General features: G+C 46.0%; 1 protein-coding gene across 2 annotated transcripts in view; it reads left to right on the forward strand.

The window, feature by feature from the left end:
- Nucleotides 1-20,550, forward strand: part of LOC124035580 (transcription initiation factor TFIID subunit 4-like) — a 121,263-nt gene that overhangs the window by 63,827 nt on the left and 36,886 nt on the right. For both annotated transcript variants that reach the window (XM_046349075.1, XM_046349076.1), the window contains one exon: nucleotides 4,896-5,018. In XM_046349075.1, the coding sequence (XP_046205031.1) occupies nucleotides 4,896-5,018 (123 nt within the window). The remainder of the gene's footprint in view (nucleotides 1-4,895; nucleotides 5,019-20,550) is intronic.

Below are 20,550 nucleotides of genomic sequence, written 5' to 3' on the forward strand. Positions count from 1 at the left end.
ATCACATCTAAGCAATGTTCTACTTCTCCTGACCTTTGTAAATAATTTGAGTTTCCAAGTCTCCTTCCCTGTTTCCAAAGGGCATGCGGGCAGACTGCAGGAACTGGTTTTTAAGAGACTTAGGGAGAACCAAATACTTAAGCGCAGACATTGATCGAACCTGGCAAATATATGTTTGTTGGTTCTTGGTTATTTTATTCTATTGTTTTGAGCTGCAGACTCCAGTATTTCAGTGACCTTGGTGGTAGTCTAGTTGAGGCTTCTCATCCATAGGTTAGACGAGTCAATAATACACAGTACACAGGCCCCGCCCAGGGGTGTGTCCAAAACCTAGACCTATAAACGGCACTACGTTTGACCTGGTTAAATGGAGGGCATTATACAGGGAAAACGTTGTGCACTATATAGGGAATATGGTGCCAGTAAGGTCAAATCCATCCACCCTTTAGTTTTGACCTGGACTCATAGTGCTCTGATCAAAAGTAGTGCACTGCGCTGTATAGGAAATAGTTTGTCATTTCAGATGCAGCCCAGGTTTGCAGTCATCTTATGTAGAGTTATAGAAGCACAATGGCAGCAGGCCTCAGATCAGATTGGTATCAGTCTCTTCTCCCAGCATCATTATGGCCTCAGCCTCCAGTGAGGGGAAATGCAGACTGGAGGAGGGAGGGTTGGGGTTGAGGGAGGGTTGCAGATGGTGAAATGAGGTCTGCATTTATCATACAGTCATAAATCTGAATGGCAGAACAGGCAGGGTAGAACGCTGCAGGCTGTGTGAGCCCACGCCTGGTGCCAACTGCCAGGCAGGGTAGAGATGCATCCCGGCATCCTGGTGCCATCAGAGAGATAGCAGGACCCAGACCCCTAACACACACGCACACACGCACGCACCCACCCACCCACCCACACACACACACACACACACACACACACACACACACACACACACACACACACACACACACACACACACACACACACACACACACACACACACACACACACACACACACACACACACACACACACACACACACACACACACACACACACACACACACACACACACACCAGCAGACCCTCTTTCTCTCTCCATGGAGGCAGCAGAATCCTTTGAGGTCAAGCCTTAACAGCTTTCTGTGTGTGACCAAGCTTGACAGGGTTAACACTGATACCAGAGTTCCATCTGATATCTGTACCCAAACTGTGTAATGGAAATCTCTAGCCATAATAGCTAGCTAGTATCATCCAGCTGCTTCCTTCCTTTCCACGAGATTTCCTCATTTGCATAGTTCTGCCTAAATTCACACCCAAACACTCACTGGAATCACTTCCTGAACCTGTCATCTGGTTACGTGTTTATGGGTGTTTGGGAGCCGTGGTGGAACTGCTCCTCTCCTCAGGACCCCATGTTGCTTACAGCACACAGCCCTGTTACAGCACATAGCCTTGTTACAGCACACAGCCCTGTTACAGCACACAGCCCTGTTATAGCACACAGCCTTGTTACAGCACACAGCCCTGTTACAGCACACAGCCTTGTTACAGCACACAGCCCTGTTACAGCACACAGCCCTGTTATAGCACACAGCCCTGTTACAGCACACAGCCTTGTTACAGCACACAGCCTTGTTACAGCACACAGTCCTATTACAGCACACAGCCCTGTTACAGCACACAGCCTTGTTACAGCACACAGCCCTGTTACAGCACACAGTCCTGTTACAGCACACAGTCCTGTTACCGCACACAGCCCTGTTACAGCACACAGCCTTGTTACAGCACACAGCCTTGTTACAGCACACAGCCTTGTTACAGCACACAGTCCTATTACAGCACACAGCCCTGTTACAGCACACAGCCTTGTTACAGCACACAGCCCTGTTACAGCACACAGTCCTGTTACAGCACACAGTCCTGTTACCGCACACAGCCCTGTTACAGCACACAGCCCTGTTACAGCACACATCCCTGTTACAGCACACAGCCCTGTTACAGCACACAGCCCTGTTACAGCACACAGCCCTGTTACAGCACACAGCCCTGTTATAGCACACAGCCCTGTTACAGCACACAGCCCTGTTATAGCACATAGCCCTGTTACAGCACACAGCCCTGTTACAGCACACAGCCCTGTTACAGCACACAGCCCTGTTACAGCACACAGCCCTGTTATAGCACACAGCCCTGTTACAGCACACAGTCCTGTTACAGCACATAGCCCTGTTACAGCACACAGCCCTGTTACAGCACACAGTCCTGTTACAGCACACAGCCCTGTTACAGCACACAGCCCTGTTACAGCACACAGTCCTGTTACAGCACACAGCCCTGTTACAGCACACAGCCCTGTCACAGCACACAGTCCTGTTACAGCACACAGCCCTGTTACAGCACACAACCCTGTTACAGCACATAGCCCTGTTACAGCACACAGTCCTGTTACAGCACACAGCCCTGTTACAGCACACAGCCCTGTTATAGCACACAGCCCTGTTACAGCACACAGTCCTGTTACAGCACACAGCCCTGTTACAGCACACAGCCCTGTCACAGCACACAGTCCTGTTGCAGCACTCAGCCCTGTTACAGCACACAACCCTGTTACAGCACACAGTCCTGTTACAGCACACAGCCCTGTTACAGCACACAGTCCTGTTACAGCACACAGCCCTGTTATAGCACACAGCCCTGTTACATCACACAGCCTTGTTACAGCACACAGTCCTGTTACAGCACACAGTCCTGTTACAGCACACAGCCTTGTTACAGCACACAGCCCTGTCATAGCACATAGCCCTGTTACAGCACACAGCCCTGTTACAGCACACAGCCTTGTTACAGCACAAAGCCCTGTCATAGCACATAGCCCTGATACAGCACACAGCCCTGTTACAGCACACAGCCTTGTTACAGCACACAGCCCTGTCATAGCACATAGCCCTGATACAGCACACAGCCCTGTCATAGCACATAGCCCTGATACAGCACACAGCCCTGTCATAGCACATAGCCCTGATACAGCACACAGCCCTGCTACAATACTTTAATGTGATGGAAAATGCACAGTAGCAGCAGTAAAGTTTGGGTAAATTTCTGTCTGGTTATTATTGCAGTTTTTCCTGTCTCCTAGTTTATCCTAGTTTATGTTGTCAGTGTGCTTTGAATTTTTCAACGGTTTTGCCTTGATAAATGTGAAGTGGCAACACCCTAAAGGGCATGCTTTGCCTGGGGCTTTTTAAGATTCAGAGACAACTGCATGCGCATTTTGGATCAGGTTTTTGTAAACCAATGCAACCTTTTATAGAGCACCATCTGAAAGCAACATTTCCCCTGATCAGACAACATGCACATGCACACGCACAGCTTAAATACTTAAATTGAATCAACAAATCACATTACATCAAGAAGGATTCGAACATTTCAAAGGTATTGCATACAAGGATACAAAAAGCACCTTCTCCATATAGCTTGGCTGCCTATAACAGCTGAAACAGAGCACCATCTGAAAGCAACATGACATTTCCCCTGATCAGACAACATGCATGCATGTACACAAACACGCACATACTGCACACACACACATGATCTTAGATAACATAAAAGAACATGAAAGACATGAAAGAACACATTGATTGTCTCTGTTCACTTCAACTCAGGCCTCTCCCCCACTGGTCAGGCTGTTGGGCAGACAGGCTTTTCTCCACTCTGTGCTGTGGCTGTAACTGGAGTTGATAGGATAGGCACGTGGGTGTGGGGGAGTGGAGCTGACGCCCTCTGTGCTGCCATGACCCCAGGCTCTCACACGTCCGCCCTGCCCCAGCCCCATGCAGCAGAAACGCCAGCTCCCAGCAACGCTCTCCTTCCTCCCCTCAGCCCTTCTCCCTCTCAGCCCCAGATCAGACAACGTTCCCCTCCCTCCCCTCAGCCCTTCTCCATCTCAGCCCCCAGGTCAGACAACGTTCCCCTCCCTCCCCTCAGCCCTTCTCCCTCTCAGCCCCAGGTCAGACAACGCTCCCCTCCCTCCCCTCAGCCCTTCTCCCTCTCAGCCCCAGATCAGACAACGTTCCCCTCCCTCCCCTCAGCCCTTCTCCCTCTCAGCCCCCAGGTCAGACAACGTTCCCCTCCCTCCCCTCAGCCCTTCTCCCTCTCAGCCCCCAGGTCAGACAACGTTCCCCTCCCTCCCCTCAGCCCTTCTCCCTCTCAGCCCCAGGTCAGACAACGCTCCCCTCCCTCCCCTCAGCCCTTCTCCCTCTCAGCCCCCAGGTCAGACTTGACATTACCTCAGGCAGCGCCTCACCACTGCTTCCCCTTTACACATCACATACTGAAAAATCACAATGAGGCATGTGACCATGCAGCACCGCTCACCACTCAGACTCACAGACATGAACGCTGCTAAACCCTGACAACATGCTGCCATTTTGTCTCTCTCTGAGTTTGGGGAGAGAGATGGGCAATTTACTGGAGGGATGGACATTAAAATGTAATTTCTCAGCTAAAGACCTGTTCTGTGCGCACAGACATGCCTCTGCTACTGATGATGTCCATTGTGTTCATCCATTTATGATATGTAACACCTTAGTCTGCTTTGGAAGATGGGACAGAAATACATTTTCCCTGACAAATCATTTTGGTCATGCCTTTACTATCAGCTGAGAGTTGGTCAAATAGTTACAGTTGGTTATGATAGAGGGTAGATATACAATATACCATTAGATCTAAACAACAAGTACAGTAAGATAACTAATAAATAGGTTTGCTTCGCACATTCCCACACCTCACCAATGTCTCTGAATCGTTACCCCCATGTAATCTGTTGACCCATGTAACTGAAGGTCATGCTGAGCTAGTAATGCTAAGCTAACGTGTGCCTGGTTCTTTGTCTCCCTCAGATGCAGCAACAGGAAATGGCCCTGGTGAGGCAACGAGACGCGAACCTGACTGCGCTAGCTGCCATCGGACCTCGGAAGAAACGCAAGATGGACTCGCCAGGGGCCACGCCGTCAGGGACCGAGGTAAGACCGGAGACCCGCTATAAAGTTTCCAACTGCTAGTTAGCTTCTGTCGTTGACTTTTACCTGCTGAAGCAGGACAAAATATATACCTACACAATCACTTCTGAAACAAAACGAACAAATAAAACAAACGTTGTTCAAAATCACATTATACGCCCAGTTGTCCTAAAAACACATTATACGCCCAGTTGTCCTAAAAACACATTATACGCCCAGTTGTCCTAAAAACACATTATACGCCCAGTTGTCCTAAAAACACATTATACGCCCAGTTGTCCTAAAAACACATTATACGCCCAGTTGTCCTAAAAACACATTATACGCCCAGTTGTCCTAAAAACACATTATACGCCCAGTTGTCCTAAAAACACATTATACGCCCAGTTGTCCTAAAAACACATTATACGCCCAGTTGTCCTAAAAACACATTATACGCCCAGTTGTCCTAAAAACACATTATACGCCCAGTTGTCCTAAAAACACATTATACGCCCAGTTGTCCTAAAAACACATTATACGCCCAGTTGTCCTAAAAACACATTATACGCCCAGTTGTCCTAAAAACACATTATACGCCCAGTTGTCCTAAAAACACATTTTAGGACCACACTGTTGAGATGCATGTCAATTGTAATTACTCACCAACCCCAGTAGGAGTACTAAGGTGTACATATTAGATGCCCAGAATGGGATGTTCACACACAACAGGTTTACACACCCCGTGGACTGATTGGCTCTGTGTTGTTGTCCTCATATTATTTAGGAAGAGTTCTATGGTGGGCCTGGTACACAGTGTGCAGGCCGTCCTCTCAACCATTACGTTGTCCTCAATGCTTATTCGTCTATAAAGTGGATGAAGATGAGTCCTTCTGAAGTCTCCCTTTAGATTAGAGACATGAGCCAATACCAAGGTGTGAGGCATAGAAATACAATCCCTAGAATGGGATCCCCATTCAAGTCAATGTTCTATGGAATCTATTTCTATGAAGAGAGGGGATTGGGAGCAGTTATGGTGGTTTGTTAGTTTGTTTATCAATTATCCAAGGATTGGAGTTGTTGTTTTGGGGGTATTATTGTTGTATTCTTAATACCAGACCTCCTGAACAGAAATAATCTGTTCTACATTATCCCTGTTTGGGGCATGTATCTAATGCACCACATTGGAGACCTCAGTAAGCTAATACAGGGAAGATGATGGGAATATATCTCTGATACATGAACCAACATCCACATCGACAGGACCAGAGCATGTTGACTTACTCCCGTCTGACTAACTGTCTGTTGTTAATTAAGATGAATTATGTTTTTATAAAATAATAGTCTCCTGTTGAAAATGGTTAAAGAACAGCCCGATTATCACATTTCTCCAATACGGGGTTATACATTGTCATACACACAGTTATTCTGTAACCAGAAATATTTTACATTCTCAGAGAAAGAAATGTTGAACTATTCAACCTCCCCACGATATTCTCTGATTACTGCTGTGATTCTGTGAATATGATGAATACAATTTCTGAATGTCAATTGGTCATTTTAATAACCTGCTTGTTGGGTTGTATCTTCACATCATTCGCTTAGTTGCAATCTGCTGCAGAAAGAGCACATTAATGCACCCAGTATAAGAAGGCAGTAATAACTAAATAAAAGCATTACTTCTGGTCCTTGAGTGCAGTGCCAACCTCTTTCACTATGTTTTACCCTGATTGGTTAGCGAGCCCTCGACCCTCTGCTTTCTGCGGAGAAGAAACAAACTACAACAGTCCGGTTTATATATCTAACATAAACAGTCACACAACATAAACATGAATATCCAGAGCTGTTTCTAATGTCCTGTCCCCATTTAATTAGGGGGCTATAATTAAGTGAAGTCATCCCCCCTCCTCCCCCCTCCCTCACCCCCCTCCACCCCTCTTCTGAGTGATTGCGAGAGGGGGAGGAGAAAGAGGGAGGAATCTTTAACTTATTTTCACTTCATTTTCACCTCCTCACATTTCTTCATTTCACATGGGCTGGAAGCGCCAGCGGCGTTCTCTTTCCCTTCTCCAGAGCAAAGTGAATGTGACTTTTCTAAGGGGGTCACAGGATGCCTGCAGGCCCTGTGGGTGTTACTGGACTGTTGCCTGCTCTCAGCTTCACTGAGGGGCTTGTCATAGATTTCATCTCCACAGAAATGAGCCGGGGGCCCTGGCCAGGAGCAGGCAGCAGAGGCAGGCAGCACTATGAAGGAGTAGGGCCCACGCTGCCTGGCTGGCTGATTACTTCCCTCTGACATCGCATCCTGAGCTTTCCGCATTAATCCCAGACAGACAAAGGCAGTCCTTCAGTTCTGCGCCAGAGCTCAAATTAGGAGAGGGAGGATAATGACCTTCTTGAGATCCTGTTACTCTGTTCTGTTATAGTAGAGAGAGCTCCTGTTGAAACTAACAATCCCCCCGTCTCTACCCCTTCCGACCACCCTTCCGCCGTGTTCCAACCGTGACAGAATTCAGGTGACACAATTTCGGTACATGTTTTTTTCCTACCTCCTTTTGATGGTGGCTTGGCCAGAGCTCTGCTGTGCTGGAGCCTGGTTGCCTCGACTAGACTGCCAAAAGGTCTGAAACTGATAGCCAGTCAAGACGGGAGTGTCTGTCTTCAGCCTGATCTGGTCTGCAGGAGGGAACAAAGGGGGGCTTACAGGGCTCCGGAGGACGGATTAGTTCCCAGGAGCCAATGGCAGGGCCTGTTCACAGGGGCAGAGAGACGAGGGCCGGCTGTGGCCCTGACTGTGGGTCACAGCACAGACACCGGTAGCACTGACCCCCCTACTACCCCCAACAACCCCTGGCTGAGAAGGATGGATTTTGAAGTGCTCTACTAAGCCAACTGGAGTGCTAGAGAAGGATGAAGGTGGACTAGAGGAAGGAGGATGTGGAATGAAGAAGGAGAAGGACTGGTGAAGGCGGAGGTGAATAGAGGCTCTTTACCTTTACACCCTCTCAAACATCAGCCTACAGTATCAGCCCTGACATGACTAGCCTCCAGTAACATTTACAGCTAATGGGTTAGCCATGCATCCCAGCCTGGCAGACTGAGCAGGGTCACTGTCCAGTCACCCAGACAAACACTGGATTATTCCATTTTCATTAGATTATTCCACTGTCACCATCACTTTGTTACTATGTTACTATGTTACATCACTAGTCTCCTTCCTTTCACAAACGGAATAGTTTCAGAGCAGTAGTAATTAATCGGTAGTTGTTTGGGCATGAACTGTCCATGTTGTGGTTTTATCCCTTTTAAAAATAAGAATAGAAGGTTTAGTATTGTTGGGGAGAGTGTCAATGTTGGGTGAAATTTCTGTAGAAAAAAACTGTAGTATTGGCCAATATCAGGACACACTTTAGCTTTTAAATGTAAAGATCCCATTGCCTCTACTATGATGGAACATATTGTAGTGTAAAACGTGCTCTGAGCTCTGAAACATCCTTGACACGTTTACGAGCACACAGTTATCATCATCTAGACAGTTGGGCCATTTATCACATCAAAGGAACAGCCTTGTTTGTTGATGTACAACAACAATGGCAGCTAAATTGCCCGGACTTGTACAGTACTGTATAACCACACTGTCAGACTCCTATCTGTCTCTCCCAGGCAGTGCTGGGTGGAAAAGGTACGGCACGAAGAGATTTCATAGCAAGCAGACTATTTTTCCATTTGAATTCATTTCACCTTCTTACTTTCAGGGTTTAGATCAGAAAAATGGAGAGAGGCAATAGAGCAAGAGGCAAAGTGAGAGAGAGGGGAAAAGCAGAAGGAAAACTGATGCCCTTTCCTACAGCTAAATTAACAGGAATCACGTGGAAAACAATCTGAGCCTCCAATGAAAGGGGGAACCATTAAAATTAGCCCCGAGCTATGGACTGCACCCAATATCACTAAAGCTGCACTCACTACAGATGTGGAGGCTGGCTTACAGGCAAACTATGCTCTGTTCTATAGCTACAATTAAAATCAACCTCTCTGCCAAAAAATAGGAGAGGAGAAGAGGGGGAGAAAGGCAGACATGGAACATCAAAGACAGATTGAAATGTGTAGTCAGTAATAAGACTGGTCTCCAAGCCCTTGGGTTCTCCACGGTCCCCTTGTTAATGAGAAATTTTGACCTCTGGTTTGTAAGTTAAACTTGTAATCTCGGTTAATGAAGTAAATCAATCCCAACTTGGAGTGTGCAGTTTCTCCCCTCCATCCTCCCCCCGCCTCCCCCTTCCTTCTATCCTCTCCCTGTACTCTCTTCCCTTCCTTTTCGCTCTCTTCTCCTCCTCTTCCCTCAAATTCCCTCCCAACGCGCTGCCTGGGAGTAAACGGCCATGTCTTCAGCCAGACAAACAGGAAAGAGAGGCAGAGAGGAGAAACTTGTTCTGAGGGGAGGAGAAGGGGACTGGGACTGGGTTAGGGAGAGGGGACATCCAACTCATCCACCACTCCCTCCCTCCTCCTCCTCTCCTTTCCCCTGCCCATTCCATCCGTCCAGTGGGATTTCACTGAGAGCACAGTGGAAGAGGCTAAAGGCGTGCTCCTCTATTAACCGTCCTGAACATGTTGCTCAGGGGAGTAACTACTGTATTGTGTTTTTCCCTTTGCTGTTACCATATGGAGGGTTTTAACGATATTTGATTGGTATTATGTATGTATTAATTGGCCTTGACCTCCAATTGGCTGTCATTTGAATCCCTCAACAGAAAGGAATGGAGCATGAGTAACATATGGAATTTTGAAGAGGTTCTGGAATGGAGCCCACATTTACATATGTAGTGTGATGATATAATGAGCCATGCAGGAGGACTCCTGTGGGGTATCTCTACAGCTTTAACATGGTACATACATAGTCCTGATTAGAGGGGGCACCAAGAGGCTGTTATCGGTTGTGTAATGTCAGTAAGATCGTAATGCTTGTTTTACTTTTTGTCTTTAGGCAGTTCTATTTCTTTTTCCAGAGGGGGACAAAGAGAGGAGATGAAGTTGAGTCTTTAAGAAGTGTTACAGGAGCTGCTGTACTTGGCCAGATGCCATGTTCTTAGAGCTGTACCATACTGCACTTTGCCAGCCAGCATCCCTGGCATCACAGTGCAATGCTATAGACTATAGACTACTGATCGTAGGCTGACTGCTGGTTAAAGTCCTTGAATAGAAATCTGTTTGTGATCTTTGTCACTTGGAAAATATTTGTTTTATACTTTTGTCCTCTTAATAAAATTAACTCTGTTATTGTGAGACAAACATCAGGCAACTGAATACAGTTAGAATTGAATACCATATTTTATTATCTTTCATATTTAAATGTTTCAATTTTTCCCGATGTATTTGTGTCATGCTCTTTGAATATGTATGGAATGCAGAACATATGAATTGATGAGATGGCCATCATCATGCATGGCTGGTTAGGTTCTTTATAAAACTGTCAACACAGTTTAAAATCAATGTTTTTAATTCCCACATGAATGGAAATAGAACTAACAGATTCCAAGATCAGAAAGAGTTAAATAGTGATGAATCATGGTGTTAAAGATATGACACTGTGCGAAGATGCGTGTGTATGTGGCGAGCGTGTGTGTGGCGAGTATATTGTAGACGTGTACCTGTAGACATGACATTAAGTATGATTAATTACACTAGGGGTCATTGAATATTACCAACCTTGGATCATATTCAATCAGGTTTTCCATGACAAGAACAACATTCCTATTGTGCCGATTAATGCACTTCACAAAACAATGTTTACAGGATGAAACAAACACTCCATAGTGATTTACTCAACCCCTTACACATGTATAGACTTGGTAGCCTATTTGACTGTGAAACTCCAAGATAGTTATGGCCAGTCTGGAGGCCAGGTGGCTGTTGTAGTAGGTGACAGTGTGTGGCTGGGAGTTCCTGTCCTCCTGCAGCTCCTGATAGACCTGGCCCCCTCCAGTCCACACTCAGCCCTGGAAAGCCCTGGCCCTCTCCAGTCCACACTCAGCCCTGGAAAGCCCTGGCCCCCTCCAGTCCACACTCAGCCCTGGAAAGCCCTGGCCCCCTCCAGTCCACACTCAGCCCTGGAAAGCCCTGGCCCCCTCCAGTCCACACTCAGCCCTGGCTGCCCACCGGCTTCAACAAGCACACCCCGCAACTAACCACCTCATAATCAGTGAGTAATAGAGGCTACAGGTTTCCAAGAAATTAGACCACAGTTACCAATGAGAGGCTACTGCCTTATGCCTTTAAGCTCAGAGGATGATAGTGGTTTGTGAGGTGAGAGGAATGCCGGTGAAGATGTTGCCTAAAGGGTTAAAGAAGCACGGTCAAATGAAATGGACAGCTGGACCAGATTCCTACCTTTATAGCTGGATTCTCTGATGGCCCTATCATAGACATTGCTGTGTCCATGCTGGATGTCTTTGCTAGCTGAGAGGACTCTGGACATAGTAGCAGCGAGGCTATTAGGTGAGTTGTCTCAGTTGTCCGGCAGACTGATGAACGGTCCCTGTCCAGACTTGCAGAGAGAGACGTCAGGGAAGCTTTTCAACCCTTCCAGAGTAACACGCCTCCCACTGGCTCTGTGCTTGTAAAATACTTATAACAGTCATCATCGTATCACATCGCTGAGTTGAGTGATCTTGTACACTGAGGAAATTGTTCAGTCAGGAACATTTACATATCGGAAAACTTATGATAAATGGTTTGATCACACATTGTTCTGTTGTAGTGTTTCGAACAAACAGCAGCCTACTCTGTCTCCGTTACCTAACCACATTCCCTTGACTGTAATCATGTTTGTGTTTGTGCTGACAATCTGCTGGGCAGTGTGAGATCCTGGCATGGAGAATGGTCCGGTCCAGAACCAGACAATGGGCCAGTGTTATAACCTTGGATCTATGACATGGAGACCAGGTGTGTCCCCAAAATGGCAACATATTCCCCATATAGTGCACTACTTTTGACCAGAGCCCTATGCAGACCCTGGCCAAAAGTAGTGCACTATATAGGGAACAAGGTGCATTTTCAGACGCAGACTAGCCGTTCTGTCCATTCTACACAGCTCATTAGCTTAGTACACTAGATGGCCATCCCTGTAACAAGCCAGTGGAATGGAGAAGTCTGTCCAAGCTGTAAAAATATACAAACTTAACATGCCTCATTATTTTAATTAGAGTGAAACTCAGATTTTTATGGAATTCACAATATTCTTCGTCGACTTCTTTGTGGCATTAATAAATACATTTTTACATTTATATATGTACATAAATGCGTGTATTTGTGCTAATACTGTAAAATAATCGTTTAGATAAGAAACTCCTATATTTCCATATTCATGGTGAAATCAGTGATCCTCCGCTTTTCTCTGCCTTTAAAACTTTGCCCTGAAATAATGGTTAAATATACAGTTTTGACAACAAAGTTGAGCCCAAGGCAATTAAAAGATACCCATCTTAAAGAAATTAATTACCTCCCTTGTTAATCTTGATATAATTAAATTTCTGAAGAATGAAATTTGCTGCAGTTTTTCTTGTGCTACTGGTGCCATGGAGACAGGGCCGATAAAGCCTGGTTCTCTAGCCCACAGACGCTGCCTGCTGGCCAGGGACATGGGGACATCCCAACATCCAGGGCCCCCTCCAAACCCCCTCTCCACATCCCACTGCCATCCTCCAAACCCCCTCTCCCCATCCCATCCCACGCCTCCAGTCCACTTACAGAGAAAGAATAGATAGAATACCTCTATACTAGCCGTCATTTTATATTTTCTGTCTAATACCACACTCTCTCTGTTTCTTTCCCCAGTCCTGGAGGAGCTAGCTAAGAGCTCTGGGTCTGCAGTCTAAATTGCGTCTCTCAGTCTGTCAGTGATAACATAACGTAGTTGTATGAATTGAGGGTTTGGGAGGGCTGCTAACGAAGTTGTCGATATGAAGCGGCCTAGTCAGCCTGTGTAACTGCAATGGCAGGACCCCTGAGAGATCAGTCAGAGAGTATGCGCCCTCCTCGCTGCTCTGACTCGCTCCAGGAACTCCTGTGTGTCTTTGTGTCACTTAGTGGAGTTATTTATAGTGTGTTCTCTCTCTCTCTCTGTCTGATGTTAGAATTAGCCGTGATTGGTTTGTGCAGCGTAGCATTGTGACATCGCCGGGAAAGTGGTTGGATTTGTTGTTACTATTTATTAAAGTTAGTTTTTCTTTTGACTGGATTACTTTTGTCAGCTACATTGTCAGCTCTAAAGGTTGGAGCCTTGGGGAAAGAAACAAGTGGAAATGCTGCAAATGATCTTTCATTAAAAGCTGGCATGGGGCTGAGGGAAACATTTTTTGTTGAAATGTATAGCAGTAGGCAGAATAACTAGATGGCAGGAATGCCAACATAAACATAGAGATTCAAAGTTGTCCACAACAGGATCTGATTTAGTATGTTTCCTTGTGGAGGTTAATGTATACTGTTCTAACTGAAGAAAAACAGCACATCTGGCCTCATCTTTCTAGATAAGACGAGGTTACTGTATAATGAATGTTCCATCGTTATATAGTGTACTTATAGTGCCACATTACTTACATGTACTCTTTCTCTAAGCAGACTAGAGACACAAGTAGATGCTTTTTTCAGAATTAACATTCCACATTCAGACAGGCTTAGTTTGCTTATTAGGATTTTTAATTTTTCTTTCGTTTTGGTTGGTCTCAGTGCCTCGTGTCCGCAGCATGACTTAGAAAGAGCATTCCTGGATATTACTTTTCATTTGAAGGGCCTTTGGTCGCTTGCCGGGGAAGGTTTGATTAAAAAGAAGGGCACCATATTGTTTGCAGATGGAGGCGCTTCAGGAAGACTCTAATTGAATTTATGCATTGAGATGCCAGGCTAGTCAAAGCACCTGTCTGGCACATAGTAGGACAGCATGCATGTGGAAGTATTACTGACAAATCTGTCAGCTGGTTCTCCACTATCAAATTCATGATAAATGTTACTGTTTGCAATGCAGAAGAACTCAAAGAAGAACCAATGAGAAAATAGATTGTTGCTGGTGTTGTATGTATATAATTCCCTCTCTATTGGAATCATTTGTTGTTGGAGTAGACTTGGGTATATTTTTTCCATACCTTGCTTCACATCTCAAACATAAACATACTTCAATCATAAACAATCCTTTCAGCCCCTTCTCAGTACTACAGACCCTGGTGTACAGTAGACCCCATCCACCCCCCTTTCTCTCTCTAGCCTTCCACTGTGAGAGAACTTGCCTTGTTCTGGCAATTACTCTGGATCACCCCTCTAATATAGAGCCAGCCACCATTCCTTTATCTCATATCAATCAGTGCTTCATTCAAATGGCTGATATGCCCTTTAACTAACAGACGATAAAGAACCTTTTAAATGGTTACGTTTTGTACATTTCTATACATTTGTTGTGATGCAATTTATTCCTCTCATATTGTTATTTTTTATGATAAAAACAGTGTGGCTAAAATTAGCCCTCTAGAAAATAGAAAATGGTGCAGGAGAATAAACAAGGCAGTGAGGGCTCCGTTAGTGAGGATGGGTTATTGGCTGACTTGCCTCTTCTCATGGCGGCCCATTAAAAGTGGTAATGTCTGCCCGCAGCAGCGCCTGGGGGAACAGAAGGAGGCCATGAAAGGCATATTTCACATGCATCAGACACTGGAATTAAATAGACCAATGTTCCCTAAAAATACTGAAGTACATCTCTTTCTGATGTGCGTCCCGGGCAAAAAATTCATTGATCTTGGAATGTCCCTTGGCAATTATAAAATATTAAATCCAAGTCACACTTTTGGGCTCCAGCTTCATTCTTTCTTCTGCCGCTTTTCCACTGCTTTCCCATTTGATCAATTTAAATGGAATGGATGGTACTAAAACAGACTGCACTAATAATAATACCTCACAACTGGAGGTCCTTGGTAGGTTCCAGGGTTGTTCCTTCCTTCTTTTTTGGGGTATTTTTTCCTAGATATTCCTGGACATTAAACAAGCGATATCTCCAGCAACAACAGAAAGGTCTGGAGACTTCACACTAGAATTCCCCCGCAGTTCTATCAAGCCATGCAAATTACTTTCATTTCACCACACCGGGGATTGAGACATGCGTGTATGATATATTTATTTCTAAACACAAAGTCTGTTCAGTCTCTTATGTTCCAGAACTCTGGGGACGACAATTATTTGTCAGCTGCTTTTCATTTAGGGCAGTGGCCCTGGTGCCTCCCTCCCCATCCCCTCAGTGTCCTCTGAGACTAGAGAAGGGGTCCACAGTTAATTGCCCAAATCATTAAATGTAACGTTGGTCTCAATAAATATATTCACCCAGCTGTTTGATAAAGTACACGGTTCATTAAGTCCTGCACTTGTTTGTTGTTTGCCTAATTAAGATTTAGAATTGATCATTGAGTGCCGTAATGTACAGTGTAGTATAGCCTAGCCAGGCTTGTTGTACAGGGTCTGGGTGCTGTAATGTACAGTGTAGTATAGCCTAGCCAGGCTTGTTGTACAGGGCCTGGGTGCTGTAATGTACAGTGTAGTATAGCCTAGCCAGGCTTGTTGTACAGGGTCTGGGTGCTGTAATGTACAGTGTAGTATAGCCTAGCCAGGCTTGTTGTACAGGGTCTGGGTGCTGTAATGTACAGTGTAGTATAGCCTAGCCAGGCTTGTTGTACAGGGTCTGGGTGCTGTAATGTACAGTGTAGTATAGCCTAGCCAGGCTTGTTGTACAGGGTCTGGGTGCTGTAATGTACAGTGTAGTATAGCCTAGCCAGGCTTGTTGTACAGGGCCTGGGTGCTGTAATGTACAGTGTAGTATAGCCTAGCCAGGCTTGTTGTACAGGGCCTGGGTGCTGTAATGTACAGTGTAGTATAGCCTAGCCAGGCTTGTTGTACAGGGCCTGGGTGCTGTAATGTACAGTGTAGTATAGCCTAGCCAGGCTTGTTGTACAGGGCCTGGGTGCTGTAATGTACAGTGTAGTATAGCCTAGCCAGGCTTGTTGTACAGGGCCTGGGTGCTGTAAATGTACAGTGTAGTATAGCCTAGCCAGGCTTGTTGTACAGGGCCTGGGTGCTGTAATGTACAGTGTAGTATAGCCTAGCCAGGCTTGTTGTACAGGGCCTGGGTGCTGTAATGTACAGTGTAGTATAGCCTAGCCAGGCTTGTTGTACAGGGCCTGGGTGCTGTAATGTACAGTGTAGTATAGCCTAGCCAGGCTTGTTGTAAGGGCCTGGGTGCTGTAATGTACAGTGTAGTATAGCCTAGCCAGGCTTGTTGTACAGGGCCTGGGTGCTGTAATGTACAGTGTAGTATAGCCTATCCAGGCTTGTTGTACAGGGCCTGGGTGCTGTAATGTACAGTGTAGTATAGCCTAGCCAGGCTTGTTGTACAGGGCCTGGGTGCTGTAATGTACAGTGTAGTATAGCCTAGCCAGGCTTGTTGTACAGGGCCTGGGTGCTGTAATGTACAGTGTAGTATAGCCTAGCCAGACTTGTTGTACAGGGCCTGGGTGCTGTAATGTACAGTGTAGTATAGCCTAGCCAGGCTTGTTGTACAGGGCCTGGGTGCTGTAATGTACAGTGTAGTATAGCCTAGCCAGGCTTGTTGTACAGGGCCTGGGTGCTGTAATGTACAGTGTAGTATAGCCTAGCCAGGCTTGTTGTACAGGGCCTGGGTGCTGTAATGTACAGTGTAGTATAGCCTAGCCAGGCTTGTTGTACAGGGCCTGGGTGCTGTAATGTACAGTGTAGTATAGCCTAGCCAGGCTTGTTGTACAGGGCCTGGGTGCTGTAATGTACAGTGTAGTATAGCCTAGCCAGGCTTGTTGTACAGGGACTGGGTGCCGTAATGTACAGTGTAGTATAGCCTAGCCAGGCTTGTTGTACAGGGCCTGGGTGCTGTAATGTACAGTGTAGTATAGCCTAGCCAGGCTTGTTGTACAGGGCCTGGGTGCCTGTCTTTATCTTGGGTGTTAAGGAAAGGCATCTGCTTGATAAAGCTCTACCATTTAGCACACTGACTGCAATGGGAATTAGACATCCTGTGCTAATTAACAAGCCCAATTAACTGTGAAATTCAGTCGTTTTTGACAAATAATCTCAGCAGAATTCAGACATCATCACCCTAGACGGTATCATCATCTACCTCTCAATGAAGAGAAAGAGAGGGAGAATAAAAGACTTGTGACTTTGGAGAGGTGCTCGACAATTGTTTGTTTTGCTCAACCCCATAGGTTAAGTTGTTATTCAAGTATATCACATTACAAAGGTTTTCATAGTCAGTCAGGTGGGTTGGATCAATTTAGCACACTTCCTTAAGAGGGCCACCACATACGTTACTGAAAACTACATTTCTATTGGATGATGCCTTTTTTTATCTGGTTGAATAGCCTAACTGCCGTTCTAGAACTGAGAGCAAAGAATTCAAGTAAACAGACTGATTGCTCCTATTTGTGAGTGAAGCATTAACAAGCCAGAGGGAGCGTTAAGTCTTTGTTCTCTGAGGAGAAGTACGGTACGACAGAGCTTTGTTGTGGTTGGAAATGGTTGGAGTGAGATCAGCTGGCCAACATGTAACTAACTAACCCAAGGCTCTCCTGACCAGTTCTTACTGTTCACACGAAACAAAGAATTGTCATCGCCCGAGAGAACTTCGCTCTGTGGCTTTTGTGTCTCATTCCCATTTTGATTCATTATCACATGTATTTTTTAGATTGCATCAATTATGTATTTGTTGGACTAATGAACACTCTCTCGACTGATAGAACTTTGGGAGTTTGACTTGTGAGTGTGAAGAACCGGATTTGGTCTGCCCAGATTGCGTCAGTGTGGCTGATTACATGTCAGTTGAGAGCGATAGATGTGGTCTTGCTGCAAGGCTTGGTGGGTCTTTGTCAGTGTTTATATAAACCCACAATGAAGGAGAGGGAGCCAGGGGAAGTAAACATACCTCCTGGGTCAGACTGGATAACTGTATGCACTGTGTGTGTGTGTGTGTGTCTGTGTGTGTGTGTGTGTGTGTGGTCCCCGGTTGAGGGGCTGACCCGTTGACAAGCATTAAACAGGCCCCTGCTGGCTTTATTACCTGTCCATTACATCCACTCTGCTGTCTGACAGAGGACACTACTACGGTGTAAACCAGGCACATAACATCCACTCTGCTGTCTGACAGAGAACACTACTACGGTGTAAACCAGGCACATAACATCCACTCTGCTGTCTGACAGAGGACACTACTACGGTGTAAACCAGGCACGTAACATCCACTCTGCTGTCTGACAGAGGACACTACTACGGTGTAAACCAGGCACCTAACATCCACTCTGCTGTCTGACAGAGGACACTACTACGGTGTAAACCAGGCACGTAACATCCACTCTGCTGTCTGACAGAGGACACTACTACGGTGTAAACCAGGCACGTAACATCCACTCTGCTGTCTGACAGAGGACACTACTACGGTGTAAACCAGGCACGTAACATCCACTCTGCTGTCTGACAGAGGACACTACTACGGTGTAAACCAGGCACGTAACATCCACTCTGCTGTCTGACAGAGGACACTACTACGGTGTAAACCAGGCACGTAACATCCACTCTGCTGTCTGACAGAGGACACTACTACGGTGTAAACCAGGCACGTAACATCCACTCTGCTGTCTGACAGAGGACACTACTACGGTGTAAACCAGGCACGTAACATCCACTCTGCTGTCTGACAGAGGACACTACTACGGTGTAAACCAGGCACGTAACATCCACTCTGCTGTCTGACAGAGGACACTACTACGGTGTAAACCAGGCACGTAACATCCACTCTGCTGTCTGACAGAGGACACTACTACGGTGTAAACCAGGCACGTAACATCCACTCTGCTGTCTGACAGAGGACACTACTACGGTGTAAACCAGGCACGTAACATCCACTCTGCTGTCTGACAGAGGACACTACTACGGTGTAAACCAGGCACGTAACATCCACTCTGCTGTCTGACAGAGGACACTACTACGGTGTAAACCAGGCACATAACATCCACTCTGCTGTCTGACAGAGGACACTACTATGGTGGAAACCAGGCACATTGCATGGCGCTGTGCTCACGGTGATTTGGATGCTATGCAGTAGCAGTTTAATAGGAAGTCTACCATTGACTGGGAACACAATGGCTTTGGGTGTGTTTGAATATCAGGCAACGCTGGAGGTGTTAGTCGGCAGGGCGGGCGCCGGTGGGCACTCCCACAGCTTCCCGCCCCTGGTGCAGGAAGAATGAAGCACTTCCTTTTACATGATATGTAATTATTATGGCAGACAAGGGTGTGGGTTTAATACCGAGTCAATATGTAGATAAGGTTTTATACATACACACAGTTAGATTAGCTGCCTGAGAAGACAAAATGCTGTTACTGTAGAACAGGTTGCTAAAACGCTGTGCAGGTATACTGAGGAAGCCTTTAGGGCCTCTGCAGGAGAAATCTGTTGAGAGAAATGAAGATTCCTGAGGACGTGAAGAAGACTGGGGGGGGGGGAGTGTGAGGATGAGTCCCAATAACTGAAGACAAACTGGGAGCTGCACATCTCTTCTTAACCTTTGCCTCTGTGGGTGTCTCTCCTAATTGGGCCGAATGGGGCCAAGACTCATCCCCTAATCACCTACAGTATGCTTCTCATACTCTCTAGTACTGTTCACTTTTTTTCCACCTAGTCCCACAAAGCTGAACACCATGTCAAGAAAATAAAGATTTTTAAATTAGATGTAAAATGTGCTGTAAATGTCCCAGGTTTGACAACCCCTTTCAATATGACACCCATGCTTGGGTAGGTAGGTCAAACATGCACATGGAGTTGCTCTTTAGAATTAAACTCCTCAAGTTTCAGTTGATTCTTTCTGGGGCATCTATATAAAACATGAAGATCATCTCTATCTGTCCCCTGCAGACCCAGGATGTTAATCAGAGCTGCTCTTCAGACGTAACCTACTCCCCCTGCCTTTAATGACACACTGTAGCTACACGCTTTATACACGCTTTACATCAGGTGGGGATTGGTGACAGGAGCAGTACAGGGACAGAGCGTACGACGGCTAAGGCGATAGTTTGCAAAAAAGGACCCATTTATTTGAGATCAAGGACCTGTTTAGAGTTTGAACCTCCACTGGAAAACTCCTCTCTAATATCTCAGTGATCTGCATAAGCAGTCCCTTGGTGCTCTGGGTTACATTACATTTCCTTGGAAGTGAAAAGTGTCGCTTCTCGTATGTGGTTTTATGGGAAAACACTGACAGTTCTGGGTAGATGGGTAGAGTGTGGTGCTCTGGGATCTACTCTTGTGCCTATAGTTTGCCTCCCATTACCCTGTGAAGTCAGGATCTATTAGTACCACAGTACGATGCTCTATAGTTCTCTAATGTTGGCTACCATTACGCTAGCCTACTTTGTTCTCCCCAATTAGGCCATTTCTGTCTGGGATGTGTTCAGTAATGTGTTCAGTATCTGGTCATCCTTTACTCTTTCCTGAGTAGCTTCT

This window comes from Oncorhynchus gorbuscha, linkage group LG05, assembly GCF_021184085.1.
Source record: "Oncorhynchus gorbuscha isolate QuinsamMale2020 ecotype Even-year linkage group LG05, OgorEven_v1.0, whole genome shotgun sequence".
Taxonomy (NCBI): domain Eukaryota; kingdom Metazoa; phylum Chordata; class Actinopteri; order Salmoniformes; family Salmonidae; genus Oncorhynchus; species Oncorhynchus gorbuscha.